The sequence below is a fragment of the Triturus cristatus genome, chromosome 7, assembly GCF_964204655.1.
Source record: "Triturus cristatus chromosome 7, aTriCri1.1, whole genome shotgun sequence".
In the NCBI taxonomy this organism is placed as follows: domain Eukaryota; kingdom Metazoa; phylum Chordata; class Amphibia; order Caudata; family Salamandridae; genus Triturus; species Triturus cristatus.
The window spans coordinates 525,222,211-525,248,245 of record NC_140590.1 but is presented as its reverse complement, the minus strand read 5'-3'; the positions used below and the strand labels follow the sequence as shown (position 1 = coordinate 525,248,245).

Sequence of the window (26,035 nt, the reverse complement as noted above, 5' to 3'; positions counted from 1 at the left end):
CCTGGCGCCCCGACGGCTCCTACTACAGCGCCACCGAGTTTAACATAAGCCCCACCTCGCAGTTCTTCTTGACAGCTGTACAAGGTGTACACAAACAAGCAGTGTGCGAAGGTGCACTATTTTTGCCATCTTTGCCAAGTCTCTGGAGGCCGTTGCAGCTTCCTGAAACTCCGTCAGCATATGATACGCTGCAAAGAAAAGAGCCTTGAAATTGGAGCCGGCCGGGTGTCGCACTCGGTAAAACTGCCCGGGAAAGAAGAACCTGCGCTCTTAGTTGCGGTTCTACCCGAGACAGTTTTCTCACGCCAGTTCTTCCGCATGTCGGGATGACGGATATCGTGGTTTGGGTGTAAGAAGTGGTAACATTGCTTGTTACACTTCTTATCAATCCGCTCTCCCCGTGCATAGCCCGCCTGCTGATACCTGAAGCAAATTGTGTGGGGAAAATCTCGGCACCGAGTACAATTTGCACTGAACTTACAAAGTGCAATTCTACTGTGCATAGAAAAGCTATGCACGTTGTGCATTGCACACGGTAAACTTGCAAATAATATTCTGCGTGCATTTTCCGGTGTATCTATGTTTAATTAGGTGGAAATGATGCCACTATAAAATGATAAAGTAATGTTAACATTAAGATAAACCAGAAAACTATGCAAGGGATGGAAATCAGTAACTTCCCACAATTTTACTGGCAACAATACTGCGCACACCAAACACGTGGCTAGATGCTCTCCTTATGAAATTAGGAGCATGAACGTGTGCCCGGGCCAAGCCCAGATCACTTCTCATAACTGACCCCTTTATCAACACCATTGAGTGGTCACCCAGCAAACACACCGGCCAAGAGGCAGATTGGGGCCTTATCATGGATAGGAAGTGCGGTCCTTTCCACTGCAATACACTATGGAAAAGAAGAAAATTCTATACCCTTCCTCTCACACAGAGCACTGGCAGGTGATGCTTGGACCATGGCCGAGGATGGCGAACTGGCCAAGCAGGAAGGGGCAATTTTCATTTTTCCTACTGTGACTTCACTGCTCTTCAGTTGTGATCTGCTTGCCTTCAGCCTCTGAGACTGACAAGGAGGTGCCCACCCCAAGACAAGGTAGTTGCCAGACTTTGGTTTGACCTCTGTCCCTAACAGAGTCTAGAACTTTGCAGGGAATCAACATCATAGAGCGCATTTTTGGTGTTTTGTGACATGAGAATGCTAACCAGGAAAATATACCCAGCCTGTCAGAAATTCTTTTGTCTCTGCCTTTCTTGCATTTGTTATTAGCGTGTCATAGTTTCCTTTCTCTCTATTTGTTTACTTTGTATGTTACTTTCAATGGCCCTTTGTCTGTCTGGCCTTTTCTGTCTATTTGTCCAGCCCTTAATGTCACTTTCACTACATGTTGGTTTCTTTATTTCTTCTTCGGCCTTTTATTCTATCTCTTTCTCTCGCCGTACCTTTCTCTGGTCTGTCTTGGTGGTAACGCCCTATAAACCTCAGTTTCAGCCTTCTACTTCATTGTGCTCTGGTGGTGAACTGTTGCTTCTGCTATGGAGTCATGGTGCTGAACCAGGTGACCCACAGACATTCTCTGACTTGGCCTACCATTCGCTTCAGCTTCAGTCCCTAGTATGGTCACTCAGCCCTCTGGAGCTGTTTGCCTATTGGAAGCACAGGATCTACGCAATGGTGGCCCTTGGCGTTGCCATATCTAAACAGCATTGAGTGGAGGGCAGTGTAACAGAGTCCATAATTTAGAAGCAAAGGCAAAGAAAAGTGAAATATAACACCCGACCATCTAGCAAAGGGTGACACTATCTAGCAAATACTGTTACCATAAAACCACCTATTGTTATGGGAGAGGCTAAAAACAGACTGTGCAGCAGAAGAAACACAAAGTCTTTCAGCTCTATTGCTAGCATCTTTTGAACTGGCCTTTCATTACAAGTCTGCCATCTTCACTACTGTACCTCCATGCAGTGATTTTCTTGACATCATGTGTTGTTGTACCCAGTGGGCATGCTTTGGCCTGAAAGTTTCAATGTAAAATATAGTGCCCCTGGAGGCAAATATAGATTAAAGTTAAAAAAAACCTGCTGTCCTAAGCTTTAGGTTGTGTGTGAAGGGTAGGGTTGTGGTTGTAAGAAACAGGTAGGCTTTTGCTGTGGGGAATCAGGTCACCTGATTCAAAGGAGCAAGGCCCAATAAATGTTTAGGCACGGAAATCGTTGCAGTAATACATCGTTCTACTAATTCTTCTCTCACAAGTCTAGTTTTCAATCTCAGCTCTCCCTACTCTACACCTCTTTGCTTCTTGTGTCTTAAAGTTAGAAAAGTAAGTTTCTATTTTGAAACCTCAGCCTGTTGAGCGCTTCTTCTTCAGTCAAACTTCCTAAGTACGGTTACGCCTACATTTGAGAATACTCAGGTAAGTAGTCACTTTGGAACCCTGATTGTTAAGTGGGGCTCTGTGCAGGTCTTATCTTTCAGTTTTTCTTTATGCCACAACACAAGGAATTCTGCACACATGTCTCACTAGTGCACCACATCTAGTGTTTCTCTGACTCTCTACTTCTGTTACTCTGGCTCTTCATCTACCCTTTCCCTGGAATCTTCTCTCCTTCTGTTCTGAAGGTGACTCTTTCCTTCTACTCTTGCAGCTTCCAGCCGGCTGGGTTGATGGAGAAGATCCAGGCAATTGCCCAGAATGTCTCTGAGATATCCTTCAAGGTGGATCGCATCCTGAGGAACAGCCATTTCAACGAGAAAGGTGAGCTCTCCAACATCTATAGCAGGGTCAAGAGTAAAGTGAAATTAATTTAATTGAACTTGTATTTTCTAAGCATCTGGTTATCCAGGAGTAGGGTGTCCATGTGCTACTGCTACAGAATCGAAAGAGCTCATAGTATTAGCTTTAAAACAGAAAGATTTGGAGCTGTTTTCTGAAAGTATTGATGCACTGCTCATGGTAACACAGAGAAGAGGAGGCAGTTTTTCCTTGGCTTTGGTGGTGAGCATCCCTCCATGTTTAGACTTGAATCTAAGCACTTGCATTAGGGCGGGCCATGCTGGAATGCAAATGCACAGCTGTTTATGTTGGAACTGGTGCATGAAATGCTTTGTGACATTTTTTGTTGACAGAAGACAGTGGAAGGTCCTGATATGATGTGAAATTCTAGATCTATGATTGAGGCCAATGATTAGGTGTACAGATGCATTTTAGAAATGTTAGAGGTTCACAAGGGAATAGACTAGAGGACCAAGAAAAAGCAAGTTGCGGTAGTCTAGTAGGGAGAAAATGAGTGATTGAATACTAGTCTTGCAACAATAGGGTGGAAGCGGCATCAAAAGCTTGCAAATGTTTTTAATGAGGAAGAAGCAGATGCTACTGTTTGTTGATGGGTAATGAGAAGGACACTTGGGGGAAGGTGATTCCAAGATTACGTACTGAATCGACGGGCAGAGGTGAAGGACCTAATGACTTTACACACCTTTCATGTGACCAAATGGAAGTGTCTTCGAAGGCTAGCACTATGTTGTGTCGGAGTTCAGGCAAAGTGCATTGGGATCCATCCAGTAAGCCAGTGCTTTCATATATTATTTGAATTGTTGAGATTTTGAGGTCCATCAAGACTAAAGATAAGTTCAGCAAGTTTAGTAGTGCCAACATAGCACTAGGTAGTTACAGTTAGGTTTGCTTTTCCATAGATGGAGTGTTTTTGTTTGCTAATAACTTTGGCCCTGTTTGATGAATCTCCTTGCATCTTTCCCAAAACAAAGTTCATCTACCTCAGTTCCTTCTTGGAATCCGTCAAGTGGTGGCAAAAAGAAAAGGGGGGTCCCAAAACACAATATCTCCATGCATTTTCCATGAACTTCTTTAGGACAGGTTACAGCAAAAACTGCTGCACAGAACTACACCAAATTTGACAGGAATGTTCTTTTTGGTTTGCAGGTTGTGCTTTTTGTGATTTGGTTTAAATCTGTTGAGTAGTTTTTGAGATAGTAATTAAAAATAATTGTATATTTTGGCTTTAGCTTTATTTTCCGTGGGCCATCTCGCTTCAACAGGAGTCAGACTTCAATGAAAGCGAGCACTCTGATTGGCTGCCAGCAACATGAGAAAAACATTTCTGGCAGCCATTTCAGGACTCAGGGACTTAGTCCCCTGTCCTGAAGTTCTTTAAAAGAAAGATATATGGGGACAGGGTAGGATACTCTGACCCCATAGGCCCCATGGGGGGGTGGGGGGGACGTGGAGGGACCTCCTTGGGTCCAAAAAGTGCAGCGATCGTCGGAGACTCGCACAGAATCAAAAAACATTTGAGATGTCATTAGTGATGTCATAAATGAGGTCATAGAACATGTCCTAAGTGATGTCATATGGGAGGTCATGAACAGAGCATGGCAGGGCTCAAGTTATAGTTAGTGCTGCTAACTTTAACTAGTGAATTTCTGCGTTTTTTTTAGTTGAAAATGTTAATGTTGTCACTGACAAATTCACCTAACTATAACGTTTCCTTAAACTTTGTTTTTTCAGTCAATTGCTAAGGTTTTCGTTTAAACGAAAATAGATGTTTTTATCACACTTAACCATAACGTTAGTTTGCTCTTTGTTTTTTTAGTGAATGTCAACGTTTTTTAAAAGTAAACTAATTATTTTTTGAGTGCATGCATGTATGGTTCCTGTGTCAGAACATTATTTTGAAAGGGAATGGCCCTGTATTGACAGACGTGTGTAGTAGGGTGTAGGGGTGAACTGGCATTTCCTTTCAGACATCTCTCCCTGATAAAAGGTGTACATAGTATGGTGTGGGGATGGACTGGCTTCTCCTTTCATACCTCTCTCTTAGATGACATTTGTGCATAGTAGGGTGAGTGAATGAACTGACCTCTCCTCTGAGACCTCTCTCTCATATCACATGTGTGCATAGTGGGGTGTATGGGTTGTAACTGACCTCTTCTTTGAGACCTCTCTTTCAGATCATGGGTGTGTGTAGTAGGGTGTATGAATGGACTCACTTCTCCTTTAAGACCTCTCTCTCAGAGGACAGGTGTGCATGGTAGGGAGTGTGGCGGGACTGACCTCTCTACTAAGACCTCTCTCTGCAATGAAGGTTGTTGGTAGAAGAGAGTGGGGAAGGACTGACTTCACCTTTTAGACCTCTCTCTCAGATGACGGGTGTTTGAAATGTGGGTCTCTAGTTGGCAATGGTTTGCAGCTTTGTACAAGTAGGGACACTTCTTCCTGTTCAGGGTAAAGGGATACACTTCTTTTTTTTTTTTTTTTTGTTTTTTGAAAACCTTTATTTCAAAATACAGGACACAGCTATTCAGCCGACAGCCCGAAGGTTCGGCAGCATTGCAAGTTAGATACAGTGATGTGTCCCCAATGCAGTTCAAAGAGTAATGCAAAGGTCCAATTTTAAGTAAACACAGAAAAAACTCACAACAAACCCCAGCAAGGCAAGGACATTGAAAGCCCATGGCGAAGGCCCCCAGGGGAGGCCGGACCCCACTCATCTACTAAGTATAAGACTGTGTGCGGAGGAAGAAGGGGAACAGCAGAGGCCCAGAACGATTACTAAAACCAAACTGTGCTGGAAAGTAGGTCAGGGGGAAAGCTGTTCCTCGGGAGGTTCCAGGTCCGGGGCAAGACATATTCCCCCCCTGTATTGGTTCCACCGCCCCCAGATGGCATGCCACTTCCGGGGGCGACCTCTAGAGCAGTAGACCGTCTTCTCCCTAAACATGCTCCAATCCATATTCTCCTTCCACGCGGTCAGTGTAGGGGGCCCCGAGGAGCCCCATAATCGCGCGATATCCCTTTTAGCTACCATGTTACCCAGAGTCACCCATTGGGTCTGCGCCTCATCGAGGTCAGTGGGCCCCCAGACGTTCAGGAGGCAGCACCGCGCCTCCGGCTGTACCACAATGCCCGTCACCTCCCCCATAACTGCATGGACTCTCCTCCAGAACTCCACAATGACACCACATTCCCAAATGATGTGCAGGAAAGTACCCACCATACCACATCCCCTTCTGCACAGGCCGTCCTCCGAGAATCCCATGTGGACCAGCCTTGGCCCCGTCACATACACCCGGTGCAGTATTTTAAGCTGCACCAGCCTCAGACGCGACGGGATCGCAACCTCCTTAGGCGAAGAAACCGCTGACTGCCAGTCCTCATTATCCAACTCAAGGCCATCCCTGGTCCACTGTTCTCTCAGCCCCAATAGCAAGTCTGCCCGGACGTTTATCAACTTCTTATATATGAGCGAGATCGTGCTCTCGGGCATATGACCATCAAGGACTCGGTCCTCAAGGGGAGAGGACTCCGGCACCTTCTCACCCTCCACGAGGACTGATCGGAGGGCGTGACGCAGCTGGATATACCTAAAATACTCTGAGGGCCCTAGCTCAAACTCAGTCTGCAACTCCTCGGAGGACTTCACCCTCCCCTTATGCAGCACATCTCCCACCTTGGATATACCTATCAGATCCCACTTATCAAAGCCCTTCGTATGCCAGAGTCTTCCCAATCTTTCCGATTCAAACAATGGGGTAGCGAGGGTTAGCCTATCCTTCCAGCCCAACGAGTCAGTCGCCATCTTCCATACGCGCACCGCCACACCTGTGGGCCCCGTGAGGGACGAGTCTAAGGACCGCGAATACAACGCCCTGTAGTAGTTGCCGCCGCGCAGCAGCCACCTATCCATGGCATACCCAGGGCTGAGGGCAGGGCCATAAAACCCATGGTTGATCGCGCTCAGCTGCGTGGCCCAATAGTACCGTCGGATGTCTGGGAGCGCAATGCCCCCATCGTACCATGGGAGCGTCAACTTTGAAATAGCTATTCGCGGCCGCCCATCCCACAGCAACGTCCTTTGGAGGCCTTCGACCTCCCGAAAGTATTTGGCCGGTACCCAGTCCAAGGTGTTCTGGAGGGCGTAGAGGAAGCGGGGAAGAGACATCATTTTGAACAGGGCCGCACGCCCAACAAGGGAGAGCGGCAGCCTCCGCCAACCTTCAACATCTCGCCTCAAGCGTGCCAAGGGGGGGAGCAGATTCCTCTCATAGCGCTCAGCAGGATCCATGGATATAAAAATCCCCAAATACACAAAACCTTGCTGGGCAACCTGTATCGAACATGTTCTAGGGATCGGTGGGATCTCGCCACTAAGAACGTACAAGTACGATTTGCCCCAATTAATCACAAGCCCCGAGTTCCTACCGAACGATGCGAGTACGTCACAGACCACTATAAGCGACTTCTTAGGTGAGGCAAGATACAGCAGGATATCATCGGCATAAAGCGAAATACGGTCCTCGTGATCAGGCGACCACCGAAGGCCCCGTATATCCGGGTGCCAACGTATCCACGCAGCCAACGGTTCAAGGGCGAGGGCGAACAACAGAGGCGACAGGGGGCAGCCCTGCCGAGTACCCCTACCAAGCTGAAACGGAGTAGATGCCCGACCATTCACCACAACATTCGCTAGTGGCCCCTCGTACAGCAACCGAACCCAACTCACAAAACCGCGACCAAAACCAAACTTGGCCAGCACGGCCCATAAATATGCCCACTCCACCGTGTCAAAGGCCATCGTGGCATCAAGAGATGCCACAACAGCCGGTTCACGCAGCGTGCCCGCCCTGGCGATGACGCCATGAAGACGCCTAAGGTTCAATGCTGTGTTTCGGTGCGGGATAAAGCCAGATTGATCCGGGTGGACCAAATCGCCAAGTACCCTAATCAAACGGGTAGCCAGGAGTTTGGCCAGAATTTTCGGCTCAGCGTTGAGGAGTGAAATGGGCCGATAGGAGGCGCATCTATCTCGGGGTTTACCCTCTTTATGTATGACCACGATCGACGCCAGCCGCTGATCTAACGGAAGGATCCCATCCCCCCGCGCCTCCAAAAACATGGCGCGCAGGTGAGGGGCGACCCTATCCGGGAACAGTTTGTACAGGTCGATCGGCAGTCCATTCGGTCCAGAGGCCTTACCCGAGTTCAACGCGCGAATCGCCCCCGCCACCTCGTCAACCGTGATGTCACCATCCAAATCGTCCCTATCTATGTCAGAGAGGCAGGGCAACTCGATATCACGGAGGAGATCAGACGAGTCCTCGGGCGGCCTGTCCGACACAGAGGAATAAACCCTATGAAAATACTCCGCGAAACACTTCACAATCCCCTCAGGTTCCACAATCGCCTCTCCCCCCTCTCCAATCAACTCTGGCACCACTCTATTGACCCGTTCTTTCCTGTCCAACCACGCCAGGAGTTTCCCTGCCTTATCCCCAACGTCATACAAGCGGCCCTGTTGTTCCCTGCTGAGGGTCTTAGTGGCGTTCGTCACCAGGTCCCTATACTCCGCCTGCTTCAGGCAAAGCTCATGCAATGAGGACTCTGTAACCTCCTCCTCCATATCCCCTTCAAGGGCCGCAATCTCCTCCTCCACTTGCCGCACCTCGCCATCCCTCCGATTCTTGGCAGCCACCACCAGGGAGAGGGCCTCCCCCCGAAGCACGGTCTTAAAAGCTTCCCACAGCGACACCGCCGAGTCCACGGTTCCCAGATTGTCCTTAAAGTAATTATCTACCTTCTTTACCAGGGCGCTGCGCATCTTGGGGTCTCGGAAATACCATGGGTTGATGGGGGCCACCCTCCCTCCTCCCTCTCGACCTAGATCCAGCCGGATCCACACTGGCGAGTGATCTGAGATACCGCGTGCCATGTGCCTCGCCTCGGATATCAACGAGGCATGTGCGGCCAAAGTGAGCAGGTAGTCAATCCTGGAGAGGCTACCATGCGCCCCGGAGTGAAACGTGTATTGACTCTGTGTGGGGTGCCGGAGCCTCCAGCAGTCTATCAGACCAAACGTATCCAGGAAGTCTGGAAGCCATTTCTGAGCCCCCCCTGTGTCCCTGGGCGGGTATCTATCCAACAGTCCGGAACCCACAGCGTTGAAATCCCCTCCCACTACCAGCATTCCCCCCGGGAGAGTCAGCAAAGCCCTGCCCAGTTCAGCAAATGTGGAGGCCTGCAGGGCCGGCGGGACATAAACCGAAACCAAAACCAAAGTCCTTCCTTCCCACCGCCCCGCCACCGCCACAAACCTCCCCCTATCATCAACAATGGTGGAGTCCACCTCAAAAGGCAACGATGCCCTAACGAGAATGCCCACACCCCTGGACCCAGAAGAGAATCCCGAGTGTGCAATGAATTTATACCCCTTCCTATTCAGGGCATAGCACGCATTGCCTATGAGATGCGTCTCCTGCAGCAGGACAACGTCTGGCATTGAGCGTTTCAAAAATTGCAAAACAATCCCCCTCTTGATGCGATCCCCCAAACCATTAACATTCCAGCTTATAACACTTAAGCCTCTACCCCCCATCCTCAAACGGAAAGAGGCCCACCCCATACCCGAGGCGCCACCATGGAACAGCCCTGAGGATAATCATCATGCCTTGCAGAAATAAACCCCCCAACAACAAACTCAAAATCCCCAAAACTCCCCCCACCCTGCACCCCTGCTGCAGCTTAAAAAGCCCCCCCAACTTGCAGTGTGCCTGTCGCCCTACAAAAACAAAAATCTACAAAAAAGTACCCTAAGGGAGGAAAAGAGCACCCCTCGTCCTCCCGCAACCCTCCACAGTTACTGCACTCTGTTCAAATCTTCAAGTATGGTCAAATCAAGTCAGGCCGGCTTTGAGACATCAGCCCTGTCCATCCCGGCCACTGTCTCCATGCTCGGCTGTGTCGTCCCCGGTCCGTCGCCGGGGCAAAGCGTCCAGCCATTCGTCGGCCATAACAGGAGAGTCAAAAAAGAATGTCCGATCTTCATGCACCACCCGTAGTCTGGCGGGGAAAAGCATGGCATACTTCAGGTCCAGTTCCCGAAGTCTCCGCTTCACCCCCAGGAAGCTCTGTCTCTGTCTCTGCACCTGCTGGGTGAAGTCCGGATAAAAATTCACCGACGCATTCTGGAAGGGGACTGGGCCCGTCACCCTCGAAGCTTGCAGGATAGCGTCCCGATCTCGAAAATGAAAGAGCCGGGCGACAATCGGCCGCGGCGGGGCACCCGCCTTGGGCCGCCCGCCCGGCACCCTATGGGCCCTTTCCACCGCAAAAAACTTTCCAAGGCCCTTAGGCTTCAGATGATTGAGGACCAAGTCTTCCACAAGCAGGTCCGTCGAAGCCTCATCCGAGGACTCCGGGACCCCGATGACGCGCACGTTGTTGCGCCTGGACCGGCTCTCGAAGTCCTCCAGCCGGCGGGCGGCGAGGTCACTCTCGGCCCTCAGCTTCCGTACCTCGTTCTGCAAATCCGCAACATCATCAGTGAGGCCCGTGGTCTTGTGGTCCAGGTTCTTAACGCGTTCGTTTGTCTTGCCCAGGTCCGAGCGGATCAAGTTGACATCCACCAGGATGGCATCCACCTTATGCGCCAGGGCTTCGAATTGCCTCCCCATCGAGGTCTGCATCCCATCAAGCGCGCCCATGACATCCTGCAGGGAGAGCTCCGGTGTCCCAGGCGAGTCCTCCTTCTGGGCATCCGGCGCCTGGCTCGATCCACTCGGCGATGTTTTCAGGAGGGCGTAGCGGTCCATACTGTTGACTTGGGAATACGTTCCCCGCCTGGTGGACTTAGTCTTCAGCCGATCCCCTTCTGCTTTGCCCGACATAATGGACTCCAGGCAGTCCAATGCAGTGAAGACCGTTCCCTCTCAGAGAGAGGAATAAGGAGTGAGCAGGTCCGCCTTGTGCTGCCAGAGTAGCCCGCCGAGCGTCCTTGGGGTTATAAAGCCACCCAGAGCTCTACAGTGTCCGGGCAGACAAAGGGAACGAAATCGAAAGTGAAAGAGCAAGGGCCTCCGTCCGACAGTTCACACCTCACCAGGCCGTTGTTGATCAACTAGGAGTCGGGCATCCTGCCAACTCTAGCCCCTGGCATCTCCGGGAGTTAGGCCGCAATCTTTCGCCAGTCGTAAGTCCGGTTCCCGATGGGCGATCCGACCGCGGGTAGCATCAATCGCCTCCCTGACAACTCAGCAACACGATGCCATGCATACCATCAGGATTAGAGACAGGATAGTCGACGGAGGGCGCGAGGGTCTCGGGAGCTCTAAGCTCACGCGGCCATCTTGGTCAAGCGCTAGGCTCCTCCCCAGGGATACACTTCTAAAATAAACCCGGCTCACCCCCTTGGTAGTTTAGCATGAGCAGACAGGCTTATCTGCAAACAATTTATGAAAACATACAGTAACACAGTGAAAACACTACAAATTGACACCACATCAGTTTAGAAACATATGTAATCTTTATCTAAACCAAACAAGACCAAAACAACCAAAATCCACAGTACAGTAATCAAAATATGACTTTTAAAAGGTAGAAACAGTTTGCCCATAACAAACAATAGATGCAAAACATTCAACACAAAGGACCTTGGCTGCATCACAGTCACAAACAAAAAAAAGGCACAGGGAAGGTGATGTGTTGGTTCCTTATGCCCAGGGAAAGTGATGCGTCGGTTCCTTACTCGAGGGGAGGTGATGCGTTGGTTCCTTAGTGCCACGCATAGGAGGTGATGCTTTCGTTCCTTACTGAAGGGGAAATGATACTTCGGTTTCTTACTGTACGGTGAGGTGATGAATCAGTTTCTTACTGCTGCCCAGTGTTTTTGTAGACTTGGCGCCCCGATGCAATGCGTGAGAATCAGGGCTGCGTTGGTTCTCGATGCAGCAATGGCAGTGCGTTGGTCTCTCCAGCCGCGGTACCATGATTCGTCGGTTTTTGCAGCCGTACTGCAGGGCCTGCATCAGAATCGATGGGGTGATCTCGTACTTTGGAGATAGGTGCACAGGATTTGGTGTGCAGCGATTTCTCCAGCGCGGTCAGGGCCTGCATCAGTTTCTCCGGCAATGCTTCAGAAGCAGGTGCTGATGCGTCACATTTTTTACAGCTCCCAACTGCAGGAATAACCTTAAGAGGCCCAACTCAGCAACAGGCACCTCTTGGAAGGTCAGAACTCCCAGCAAGGAAGTTCAGGGAGCCTTGTGTTAAAGTCTTTGTGTCCCTGAGACTTCAGAACAGGAGGCACGCAAGAGATACAGTACATAGCAAACTCCTTATCCTCTCCTTGGCTGAAACAGCCACTGCAGGCCAACCCCAGACAGCACACAGCAATGTGACAGTACTTCTCCTTCAGTCTTCCCAGCTCTTCTCCTTGGCAGAGGTTCCTCTTGAATGCCAGAAGTAATCCAAAGCTCTGGGGTCTGGGTCCCAATATTTATATTCGATTTCTCTTTGTTCTCTGTGATCTGTGCTCTGTCAAAACCAGTTATGTCCTCTCTGGTGCAGCTTCCGGGTGGAGACAGCATTGTGTGAGGCAGACCAGACCCATTCAGGTAAAAGGAAATCTCTTTCCCTACTCTAAATGCAGCCCAGGTCTATTCAGCCCAGCCCTGACTCATCCAGGAAAGGCAGGACACACCTCACCCCCTACAGTGGCTGTATGCAGTGAATACACATGCCCAGCCCCTGTCACTCCAAAGCCAGACAGTCAATCAACAAACCAGCAGAGGCACACAGGATGGCTAAGCAAGAAAATACCTACTTTCTAAAAGTGGCATTTTCAAACACAGAATGTAAAAAATCATCCTTCCTAAATGATGCATCGTTAGAATCTGAGTTCAGGCATACTAAATTTCACCTCCGTATCTTGTACCAATGAGAATTTATATTTATAAGATTTTATAAATAAACTCCTATTCTATCCTATGGGGCAGATAGCCTTTCAATAGTGAAAACAAAATTCACTGTATTTCACTATCCAGGGCATATTACACACTTAACGACATGTCCTGCCTTACACATACACTGCACCCTGCTCACAGGGGTACCTTGAACCTACATTATGATTGACTCACATGTAAGATAGGGGTAGGTTAGGGCCTGTCAAATGGGTGCACTTGCCACGTTGACATGGCATTTTCAAACTGCGCACAGACACTGCAGTGGCAGGTCTGAGAACCTTTTTCAGGGCTGATTGTGTGGGTGGCCCAATCAGTACTGCAGGCCCGCTAGCAGCATTTGACCTACAGGCCTTGGGAACACACAGTGAACTGTACTTGGGATGTAGTAGTAAGTCAAACAAGCCAATCATGGAAACACCAATCCATAGTCACAATTTACAGAGGGAGCACTGCACTGTGGCACTGATCAGCAGTGGCAAAGTTCCCAAAGCATCAAGACCAGCAAGAATGGAGTCCAGCACACAGAAAAAACACAGGAGGCACAAGCAAAAATACAGGGAAACCCACGCCAAGTATGCCAGGTCTAACAATGGGTGTGCATAGTAGTGTGTAGAGAGGGACAGCCCTCTCCTATTAGTCCTCTCTTCCAGATGACAAGTGTTATTATTACAGTGGGTGGATGGACTGAACTCTCCTTTTAGACCTCTCTCTCAGATGACAGGTGCATGTGGGAAGAGATTATACTACTCACAACTCTTCCCAAGCTGATATCGTAAATAGTAGACTCTGATAAACACCATTTTCACTAAGACTCCTTCCTAGAGTAACAAGCGTGCTTACCAGAGTGTATTCAAAGACACCTACGCCTTCCTATTTTTTATGATCTTGAGAGAGTCTCACAAGATTGTAAAAAAATATCAAAATAAGAAATAATGTTTTACTCATCACAATACTTACCTCTTACTCACTGCATCTCAAAAACAAGAGCCACAATATGTATTCCTACTAAAAGAGTGTATTGAGAACTCATCTACTCCTTTTTACTATTCACGATCCTGGGAGACCCACTCAAAATCTCAAAAATTAGTTAACAACAATATACGTTTCAAATCTTCACAATAGTTATTCCTTAGACAATTGCTCTCTAAATGATATTGGTGACCATTTCATTTCTAACATTCCACAGACCATCCAATCAGAACACTTGCTCTCATAGGACTCATAGGAACCAGTGCCAAAAGGATCATGGGCAAAATGGGCCTCTCGACCAAGTGCAGGGCTCCATTTTTGATTTTGTGCTCTTTCAGAAGGCTCACAGGACTCTTGCAAGCCCAACTGCCAAAATATGAAATTGTTTTTTACACCTAATTACTCACAAACTACTGAACAGATTTACACCAATCCTGACTAATTTGGTGTAATTCCTTTCAGTTTTTGCTGTAGCTGTGTCCAAAGAAGTCTATGGATAATGAAAGGGGATTTTATGTTTTGGGGCCCCCTTTTATCTTGGCCCCCACTTGTACGATCACCCCAAAATGTTCCAGGAAGGAACTGAGGTGGATGACCTTTTTATGGTAAAGTTTCATGAGGATTCGTCAAACGGGGCCAAAGTTATTAGCAAAACAGAAAACCTCTGTCAAAGGAAAAGCAGACCTAACTATAACATACATATATATCTATAAATCTCTATATATCTATATACATATCTATATATCTATCTATATCTATATATATATATATTCACTGAAAAAACCATAGGTTTCACACACGTTATAGTTACGAATTAGCATTTAAAAAACCTTGCAAATTCACTTAAAAAACCATAGGTTTCACACATGTTATAGTTAGCTGGACATTTCACTCGTAAAAAACCAATGAAATTCCCCCGTTATAGTTAGTGCAGGCAACTATAACTCACGCGACCGCAATCCTCTGCTGATGACGTCAGATATTACATCACTGTATTTAGACACTTATTTACCCATGTCTTCTTCCATTAATCTTTAGCTATACATATCTTACAAATATTTATTTTTCATAAAGACACATATGTCATCAGTGATGTAATATCTGACGTCATCAGCAGAGGATTGCGGTCGCGTGAGTTATAGTTGCCTGCACTAACTATAACGGGGGAATTTCATTGGTTTTTTACGAGTCCAGCAAACTATAACATGTGTGAAACCTATGGTTTTTTAAGTGAATTTGGAAGGTTTTTTAAATGCTAATTCGTAACTATAACGTGTGTGAAACCTATGGTTTTTTCAGTGAATTTGTACGCTTTTTTAAATGCTAAGTTATGTATTTATGAAATTTTTTTTTTCAGGTTTTTCAGTGCGTGCCGTGCGCGCGCGGTGCGTGCACCTCGCGATTTAAAAAAAAAAAAAGGCTAGGGGGTCAGGAACTGTCCACTCTGCCCCCTTTTCACGTTCACCTTTTTTTTTTCACCCCCTCAGACTGCGAGAGACAAAATGGCGGCCGACACTTCCTGGTTTCGACCGATTCGAATGTTTACCGACATCTAACAACCAATCAGAATTGCGCTCGCGCACGGCAGGGTGCGCGCACCGTGCGCGCACGGTGCGCGCGTATAGATATTGATATGCTTTTAATTGCGATTTTCTCAGGAAATACTGAACAGATTTACACCAGACATGCAAAAGGCACTTCCTTGACCATATGGCTACCTCTCTGCCAAATTTCACGTAATTCTGTTCAGCCGTTCGGGCTATAGCTGCAACTAAAGGTCCTATGGAAAAATGCATGGGGAAAACGCGTTTTGGGACCCCCCTTTTTCTCGGCCCCCGCTTGACGAATCACCCCGAGACTTTCAGGGTAGGAGCTGAACGGAGCGCCCCATTTGTTTTGAAAATTTCACGAGGATTCGTCAACCGGCGCCAAAGTTATTCAAAATAGAATTTTGAGATTACCTATGGAAACACGGTCCTAACTATAACTATCTACTGGCGACCGCCAGTAGATAATATAGATATATATATCTATCCAATCTATCTATATATCTATATATATATATATATATATACTAACCACACAGTTTGGCTCAACCGTCACTCGGACCCCTGGCGCTTCTCAGTCCTGTGCGAGATTCTTGGCAGAGCCCCGCCGTAAGTTTGTGCAACACACTGCTTTGCGGAATTTTATGAAAAACGCACTCGCAGGCTTCTTCGTTCCCCAAGGTTTTTTATGTTCAATTCACATCAGGGTTGAGGAGACAACCAACACGTTTCGCTATACACGATAGCTTAATCACGGTTTAAACTGGTTAGATTTGATTCAACCAATAAAAACATATTTACAAAGTCACGTGACTCGTACCAGTGATCAGTGTATACAAGATATATTCTGGGAGATGTAGTTTGTTTGTTTAAACTTTCCCTTTCCCATTTGTTTAATGTGGGGTTTCTTTAAGTTCATTTTTTTATTTTTTATTTTGTGACTGTACCCAGTTAATTGTACTATTGGTGATTGTACCCGTTTACATTCTGCCTTGCCGCTTGAATTTTTTATGTGTGTCAACCCCCGGGAAATATGGCCGATTTTATATCAATCCACTCCATACTTTAGCGTAATTTCGGGACTTGTATTAGGACATTTTAATGCTTGTTTTGTTGGAACTCGGCTATTCTGTTTCCCTGGTCCTATTTACAGTATTTACTATTGGCCCGGTGGTACCCACGTGCACGCGGTAATTGACGTTTTGAGCTTTACGCCTATGCCTTATTTCAAAGTGTATGGATTACTCCCCTTAATAATTTGTTCATCATGTTAGCTCTTAAATTTTATATTCCCGACATGCATTAATTTATTCTAATATTTTTTGCACTATTTTCACCAAATTATGCCCTCCAGTGGGCTTAAGTATAGTTGTTTCCCAGTATATTCACATTTTCGTTAAAACCTATTTCCTGTCTCCAATTAGGTTCATTATTATTATGCGGCTCGAGGCCGGGGGCAGATTTTTATATATATGTATAATTTTTAAGGGCTCTGTAACTTTTCTTATTGTACGGGTGTGTAAGTGTATACTTGTGATGCATATAAATATATACTTTTTTCATTTATCAACATCAAGGGAAAAGAAATCTTTAAGGAACTTCTTATTTCACACAAAAGTCAAGTATAAATGAATGTACAGTTCTTCCCTTTGATTCAGACCAAAGGGAGTGATTGTCCTGAAGTTCAAAATTTGTCGTGATTCTCTTTCTTTCAGTTTTTCCTCCCTGTTCCCCCCTCTTTCAGAGGTATCATTTTGAATGCACAGAAAGTCAAAAGTTTCCAATCTCCTTCGTGTTCCATCTCCTTGTGTTTTGCGATTGCGTTGCTACGGTCCTTATTAACTGTTGCACATACATGCTCCAAAATTCTCTTCTTAAGTTCACAGATTGTGCTCCCAATGTATTTTAGGGAACCCGGACACTCTATCAAGTAAACCACAAATTGACTTTTGCAAGTTATCAGATCCCTGATTTGCCATATTTTGTTATTTGGTAATTTTACTTGATTCGTATTTTTTGCGATCTGGCACACCTTGCAATTGTGACATTTTCTGAAATCCGTTGTTTTCAACCATTGTGTTCCTTTTGATTTATTAGATGTTTGATGGTGACTGTGTACTAGTTTGTCCCTAAGGTTCAGCGCTCTTCGGAAAGTTGTATTCAGATGGTTTCCCATTATATTTCCTACTGTTGGATCAAGTTGTAGCAATTTCCAATTTTTTCGCATCACCTGGACAATTTGTTTCGGTTCACAGCAAAAATCCATAATCAATCTGATGGGTTCTTTGCTTAGTTGTTCAGTAGTTTGTGGTTTTGGTTTTGTCTTTAGTGTGTCCTGTCTCATTTTTTGGTTCGCCCTTATCCATCCTTTTTTGATAATGTGATCTTTATACCCACGATGTTTAAATCTTGATGCAGTTTTCTTGCTATGTTCTTGCCATTCCGATTCTTCAGAACATATTCTGCGGATTCTTAAAAATTCCCCATATGGGATATTTTCAATTATTGAGGTCTTGTGAAAACTAGTAGCGTGTAAGGTGGCATTTGTGGATGTCTCCTTGCGGTGTAACGTGGTTTGCAATTCGTTGTTATGTACATAGATTTCAGTATCCAAAAATACTACCCTTTCTTTGCTGATGGTATAGGCAAATCTGATTTTCGCATCTGTGGAGTTTAAAATGTCGAAAGACTCCTTAAACTCTGCAGCTGTTCCATCCCACACAATTAGAAGATCGTCTATGTAACAGAGTCATTTTGTGGTCTTATTAACATACTTGTCATTGTTGGGGTGCCATGCCAATTGATGTTCCCACCACCCTATTACAAGACATACATATGCCGGGCTGAAAGAAAACCTCATTGCACAACCTTTTATTTGTTGGTAAATCTCCTCACCAAATAAAAAGACATTCTGTGTTAGACACATCTCAATCATGTCCATCAACATCTGATTGTGTTGAGTACACTGTATATTGCGTTCCCTCAAAAAGAAACTGCAAGCAAGAAGACCAATGTTATTCTCGATGTTAGTATATAAGGATATAACATCCATTGTTATCAGCATGTAAGAGTCCTGCCATGTTAATTCCAGGAGATGTCTCAGGAGATCGGTAGTATCCTTTATATAGGAATGGAGGTTCATTACAAATGGCATTAAGAAAAAGTCAATATAGCTCGCCATGGGTTCCAATAATGATCCTTTCGCTGACACTATTGGTCGCCCTGGTGGTTTTAGTGGGTTTTTGTGCAGTTTAGGTAGAAAATAAATTGTGGCTGTTGTCGGATAATCAATAGTTAGGAACTTTTTTTCCTCCTCATCTATCAAATTCTGTGATAGCCATTGTAAGAATGTTTTATCCAGCTGTTCCTTATACATTTTAGTCGGGTTCTTTTCCAACATCCGATAGTACTCACGGTTTTTTGATTGTGAATGTGCCTCATTTTCATAGTCTAAAAATTATACATACATATAAAAATCCGCCCCCGGCCTCGAGCCGCATAATAATAATGAACCTAATGGGAGACAGGAAATAGGTTTTAACGAAAATGTGGATATACCGGGAAACAAATATACTTAGGCCCATTGGAGGGCATAATTTGGTAAAAATAGTGCAAATAATAATAGAATAAATTAATGCATGTCGAGAATATAAAATTTAAGAGCTAACACGGTGAACAAATTATTATGGGGAGTAATCCATACACTTTGAAATAAGGCATAGGCATAAAGCTCAAAACGTCAATAACTGCATGCACGTGGGTACCACTGGGCCAATGGTAAATACCATAAAAAGGGCCAGGGAAACAGAATAGCCGGGTTCCCAACGAAACAAGCATTAAAATGTCCTAATTCAAGTCCCGAAATTACGTTAAAGTATGGAGTGGATTGAAATAAAATCGGCCATATTTGCCGGGGGCTGACACACATGAAAAATTGAAGCGGCAAGGCAGAATGTAAATGGGTACAATCACCAATAGTACAATTAACTGGGTACAGTCACAAAATAAATTATAAAAATAAAAAAATTAACTTAGAGAAACCCCGCATTAAACAAATGGGAAAGGGAAAGTTTAAACAAACTAACTACATCTCGTATACACTGATCACTGGTACGAGTCACTTGACTTTGGAAATATGTTTCTATTGGTTGAATCAAATGTAACCAGTTTGAACCGTGATCAAGCTATCGTGTATAGCGAAACGCGTCGGTTGTCTCCTCAACCCTGATGTGAATTGAACATTAAAAAGCTTGGGGAACGAAGAAGCCTGTGAGTGCGTTTTTCATAAAATTCCGCAAGGAAGTGTGTTGCACATATATATATATATATATATATATATATATATATATATATATATATATATATATATATATATATATATATGTAGAGAGAGAGAGAGATAGAGAGAGAGAGATCAAATTATTTGAACACAACACAGAACTAAAAATATGAAAAACAAATATCACCAACTAAAATTTAGAAATGTTTTTGTGTCTGACAACAAAAATCTCACAAACCTAACAAAAGTTACACAGAGGTAAACAGAGTTGCCAACCTGAACGTTCAAAGTGAAAACATGACTGGCTCCTAAATATGGACAGACAGAACATTGAAAACCAGAATAAGGCCCTGATTTTGAGTTTGGCATTCTTGGAGTGGGCCGCCACGACAGCGCCCCACTCCAAGACCATCAAACGCGACCATCGCAACCCACCAGATTAGATGTGTTCTCCTGGTCTGGCAGGCAGTCCTTTGGTAGTCCCACAGCGGTGCCTATTAGAAAAGTACCACAATGGGAGATCCATAGCCTGTTCCTGCATGGCATTGATTGTGAAGTACTTGCCTTGTAGGCACAGGGGATGCATGAACACAGGGGGGCACACTGTGTGCCCCCTTGCATGCATCCTCAGGCCTTGAGGCAACAGGGGACCCTGTAGGGCACCTCTTTGGTTTCTCACCGCCACCCTTTTAATGGCGTGCTTACCGCTATGAAAATGGTGGATGTGAGAAAACTCAGAATATGCTTGGCAGTTCCGCAGCAGCACCGTCAGCATATTGCAGCCTCACAAAGCTGCAACACTGCTGAGGGATCACGGATTACAGGCGGTTGTAGTGGTCCTTTGGCGGTTCGACCGCCAAACTCGTAATAGGGCGGTCAGACCGCTGGTGCAGCAATGACCGCACCACCACCGTGGCTACGGCAGTCGGTTGGACTGCCGTTGTGATAATCAGGCCCTAAGTCTACAAGTAGAAGTGGGAATGGAAACATGATTTAAGGAACCAGGAAAAAACAGCACATGAGCAATGAGAATTCACAATATTGTAAACAAGACAGCAGAACACTAAACAAATAATCTAAGGGATCTGAGCAACAGAGGAGAAGCAACATAGTGTAAGGTAACAAGATGAAAAGCGAGGAAGCTACAAATATGTACATTTCAAAATACATCAGTATAGTAGGGAATATGGGATCCACTCCCGTAAAGGCAAAAAAAATGCTAACATTATTTTAGAGATAAACATTGTGGTCGAGAGGTAAACATATGCAAACATGTTGCTTACATCCAAAATATAAAGACGCTGTTCCTAAGCTGGGAACCAGAGGAGTGCATACTTTAGAGAAAAGTAGAATGCAACAAAGGGCAGCTACATCTCTTACTCAAGGAGATTAAAATCCCTTAAAAGAATGAGCTCCTTTGAAAGACAAACATTTACCAGTCATAGTACTCCTATAAATGGCAGTACTGGTGTCAGGCTGTGTTTGTGTGGGAGGGTACAGAAGTTGCTTTGGAACGAAATTGGAAAAAATATCATTGTAATAGTAATATGAATGGTGGTTTAAAGAATGGTGGTCAATGAATAGGCATCCTCATAGCAGAAGGGGTGTCCCCAAAAATAGTAAATTAATTTAAAGCTTCCCGGGGAACCAGGAAATATGGATATGAGAAGTTCCGAAGTCAAGTGACAAGAAATTTTGCAACTTTTTTCACATTTTGCAAGATTCAAGAAGTTTGATGCTTGCACATTAGGGAAAAATAGCAGAATTAGATGCACTTAGCAGCATCAGGAAACTGTTTACAATTTCCCAGGACGGGGCAAGAGGCAGAAGGTGTTTGATTACTTTTCGGTAGCCACCCCATGTGAGTTTCCACCCCCAGCCATTCCCTGCCCCATTTTTCAGCCCTGACGCTGTCGCTGCAAATGTAAACACCCTCTCTTTCCAGCAAGCATCTCTTCTAAACGAACCCTCTTCTTCATGTACTGCCCTTGTGACCTCAAACACCCAAACCAAGCCCAGCCCTGGCCCCACTCTCCACTCCCTCAATACCTTGTCATCCTTTTGATGTTTTCCACCTGCTGAAGAACAGTCCATTTGGGCGGGCCTGTGGGCAAGCTTCTCCTTGGTTAAATCAGGTGAAGCTGACAAACAGCACCTGACGTCACATGGGTAAAGATTCTAAGGGGCAGATTCATAAGGAAATGGCTCATCTGCATGGATGCATAACTTTCCTTGCGTCAGCGCCAAATGTCCATATGCCACCATGGAGGCGCTGTATTTACAATACAGTGCTCTATGGCGCAAGGATTAACAGATGCGTCAGAAATTCTGACGCATCTGTTGGCCAGAAAAGTGGCGCATTGCTGGAGTTGCACATGAAAGTGACGCAACTCCAGCCATGTGCCACAACAGATAGGTAAGTCCCATTCAAAAAGCCCAGCCTCATTCCTTACGCCTGGTCTGAGCAGGCGTATGAATGTTGACGCATTGAAGGTGTAGAATGACGCAGTGAAATGTTGCAAATTTTACTGTGTCAGTTCTACATGGCTTTTTGTGTGGGAACGCCCACCCTGCATACATTATACCGGATGCATGTATAATGTGATGCAGGGCTTTACATTGTGACGCATCTCCCTAGATGCGTCACGTTGTAAATTGGCTGCATTGTTTGTGCCTCTGTTGCGTCATAAGAAGTGACGCAATGGTGGTGCAAGGAGGCGCAAAGGGCTTGTAAATCTCCCCCTTAATTCACAGGCGACATTTTTTACCTTCTTCTTGCTCCTAGTTAGAAGGCTGAAACTGCTATGGTAAATCTGGGCACCAAGCAGGGTCTCTGAGAGGGGCAGACAGAATGGAACTGCCTGTCCATACCGGACAGACACCTAGTTCTCTATCTCTTATTGTGTTGTCAAGGAAAGAGCAACTCCCAGCTGTCTCAGCATCTGGCACTATTTTATAGATCTATATTCTAATTAATTGCCTGGTTTTTCCTCTGTCAGTTCTGTTTGGTTTGAGCTGGGTCGATATTCTCTTCCCCCCATTCTTTCTTTGATTCGCCTAAGTACAATTAGGCTCATTGAGGGCCTTTCTTCTGCAGGTCTCCAGCCTGGCATTTGCTTTGATTAGTAGGTCGCATTCTGGCAGCACACACAGTGGTAAGCAAGCGCAGAGGCTTTTGATTGGTTGTTTCCTTTCATCAGCCACCCTGATTGCTTTTGTCCGGGTCATTCGTCTTTTTTTTTCAGGAAAGCGCATGCAAAAGTTCACAGTTTGATTTGTCTGCACTTTTAAGGTGCAGCATTTGCCAAATCCTGTTGAAAATCAAAATTCATTTATTTAGCTGAATTTGTATTCTCATGGTTTTTCTATTAACTCCTCCTGCCCAACTTCAAGAAATCAAATCACAGTCTGAGGTTACATCTTTAGGAGTGTTCTCATTTAGAGGCCCAGAGTCTTTTGTTAAGTGTGTGGGTACCGCACTCAGCGTGGTCTCCTTGTGTCGCCTTTGGGGTGTGCTAGGAGGGGGCATTGGGTCAGAATCACCCTGCCCTTTTCAGGTAAACTTACATTTACGGCCGAAGATGGCTACAATTACCCATGCCAGGAATATACTGGGGGGATCCTAGCGTACAAACATGGTTTTACTCCTGTAGATTTCTCCGCCATGCTTGCAGAGGAATAAACGGTAGTAATCCCTCTCCAGAGGTGGGAAGCAGCTGGAATAATGCTTGATCATTCTTGAAAGTTTGTGAACTCCCAACAACATGCGCCTGTAGGCCTTCATAAACTGAAATTCAACCCTTTCCATCCTGGACACGGCCAGGAAAGGAAGGGGAACTGATCACCCACAGAGTTGGTGGTAGTGTAGGGGAAGGAACACAGGAATAATTTCTTTCACTGTGGTGAAAAGATGTGGTTTTGCACATTCGGCTGCCCTTCTCACTGTGCGCAATAATGTGCTATGTACAATTTTGTAGCGCGGTAAACGTCTGCCTTAAAGTCACATGACCGGTGAAATAGCACACCTCGAATCCTGCACCTGATATGCCTGGCCCCCGCCGCGTAGAAAAAACCACCGTGGAGCCAACGTGCAGGCGGGAGCCTACCCCGCGCCGCTGTGTCCACTAGTAAGCCAAGTAGGGCTGCTGGATCAAGTGAGACACCTCTCCGTGATCCCCAAGGCTGGTACCACAAGGAGGAAGCGGTCTGACTGGAGGCGGGGCTCCCGTAGCCACGAGGAGAGCCCCGCGTGTCAGTTTACGGAGAGGGAGCCTCGCGGGCTCCCTAGGAGAGCCTATCCCGCCGCCTACCTGCATGGAGGGGAGCCCTGGCTATGCCTGAGTCTGGCCGCACAGCAGAAGTGCCGGTAAATGGGAGCTGAGGCATAAGCTTGGTGGGGGGGGTGTGGTCGAGGCACATTGTCGGATGCCTTCCCCCCCCGGTGGTCGCTACCAAGCCCAGAGGTACCAGTGCCGTGGCGGGCAGCTGCTATGATTGGGGGCCAGTACTTTTAGGAGAAGGAGGGGTGAGTGCACCACCAGACCCCGGCGCCTGTGTGCACTTTGTGTTTGCTCCTGAGGCAGCCCGGGGGCCCTTTGGAGAGGTCCCCCTAGAGCCCTGACATTGTGGACATAGGGCATTTGAGCCCCAGTAAAAGGCCAGTTGGCCTGGGGGAAGTTCAGTGATTACGCTAAGGTGATGTATGCACCTAATTAGTGTTTTTATGGTGCACAGTGTGTTATTACATAATGTGTTTATGCGTAATGTGATTTATGCCTAAGTGCTAGTGCCAGTCAGTACTGGTTGTGTTTTACATTTGCTACTTGTGCTTTTGTGATGGTTCAGACAATGGCCCGATTGGCCCTGTCTTGTACATAATCCCCTGGAAATATTGACTAGTGCCAGTTGGCACAGTGTATATTGTGTGATTACTATTCTAATGTGTTTTGGATAATACAAAGGCTATTTTCATATATAACCTTGTGTGGAGTTTCTTTTGTAGTGTGCCTAGTGTGTTGCTGCTGTGTGTGCGTGTTGCGCAAATGCTTTACACATTGCCTCTGGGATAAGCCTGACTGCTCGTGCCAAGCTACCAAGGGGATGAGCAGGGGTTATCTTCAGCGTGTATCTCCCTTGCCCTGACTAGAGTGGTGGTTTCTGCCTGCCTTTCGTGCAAGCCTTAGCCAACCAAAAATCCCATTTCTAACAATGCTTTATTGACAATTTATTTGACAAACATGTCAATGTTTATGTTTAGAAAGAATGCATTTTAACCCCTTGCATGCCCGCCCCTTTCCCCGCCCAGTGCCGCGCCTTCCATTAGCGGGCGGAGTTCATGACGAGCTGGACTCGTCATGGGCACAGCGCCACCGCAGCCCATGACGAGTCCAGCTCGTCATGGGCACTGAAGGGGTTAATAGAGCTATTGAATTCATTGGTTGGTATGATGGATGCTAAAATGTGGATACTGTTGGAATTAATTAGTGACCCTTTGATGAAGCCAATAGGCCTGCCTCATATTGATGTGGGGACCATCAGGATTAGAGACAGGATAGTCGACGGAGGGCGCGAGGGTCTCGGGAGCTCTAAGCTCACGCGGCCATCTTGGTCAAGCGCTAGGCTCCTCCCCAGGGATACACTTCTAAAATAAACCCTGCTCACCCCCTTGGTAGTTTAGCATGAGCAGACAGGCTTATCTGCAAACAATTTATGAAAACATACAGTAACACAGTGAAAACACTACAAATTGACACCACATCAGTTTAGAAACATATGTAATCTTTATCTAAACCAAACAAGACCAAAACAACCAAAATCCACAGTACAGTAATCAAAATATGACTTTTAAAAGGTAGAAACAGTTTGCCCATAACAAACAATAGATGCAAAACATTCAACACAAAGGACCTTGGCTGCATCACAGTCACAAACAAAAAAAAGGCACAGGGAAGGTGATGTGTTGGTTCCTTATGCCCAGGGAAAGTGATGCGTCGGTTCCTTACTCGAGGGGAGGTGATGCGTTGGTTCCTTAGTGCCACGCATAGGAGGTGATGCTTTCGTTCCTTACTGAAGGGGAAATGATACTTCGGTTTCTTACTGTACGGTGAGGTGATGAATCAGTTTCTTACTGCTGCCCAGTGTTTTTGTAGACTTGGCGCCCCGATGCAATGCGTGAGAATCAGGGCTGCGTTGGTTCTCGATGCAGCAATGGCAGTGCGTTGGTCTCTCCAGCCGCGGTACCATGATTCGTCGGTTTTTGCAGCCGTACTGCAGGGCCTGCATCAGAATCGATGGGGTGATCTCGTACTTTGGAGATAGGTGCACAGGATTTGGTGTGCAGCGATTTCTCCAGCGCGGTCAGGGCCTGCATCAGTTTCTCCGGCAATGCTTCAGAAGCAGGTGCTGATGCGTCACATTTTTTACAGCTCCCAACTGCAGGAATAACCTTAAGAGGCCCAACTCAGCAACAGGCAC

At 46.2% G+C, this 26,035-nt stretch overlaps 1 protein-coding gene across 1 annotated transcript in view; it reads left to right on the top strand.

The window, feature by feature from the left end:
• MGAT5B (alpha-1,6-mannosylglycoprotein 6-beta-N-acetylglucosaminyltransferase B) overlaps positions 1-26,035 on the top strand; it is an 819,262-nt gene that overhangs the window by 432,805 nt on the left and 360,422 nt on the right. The window contains exon 4 of the mRNA XM_085616896.1: positions 2,659-2,768. Within this exon, the coding sequence (XP_085473022.1) occupies positions 2,659-2,768 (110 nt within the window). The remainder of the gene's footprint in view (positions 1-2,658; positions 2,769-26,035) is intronic.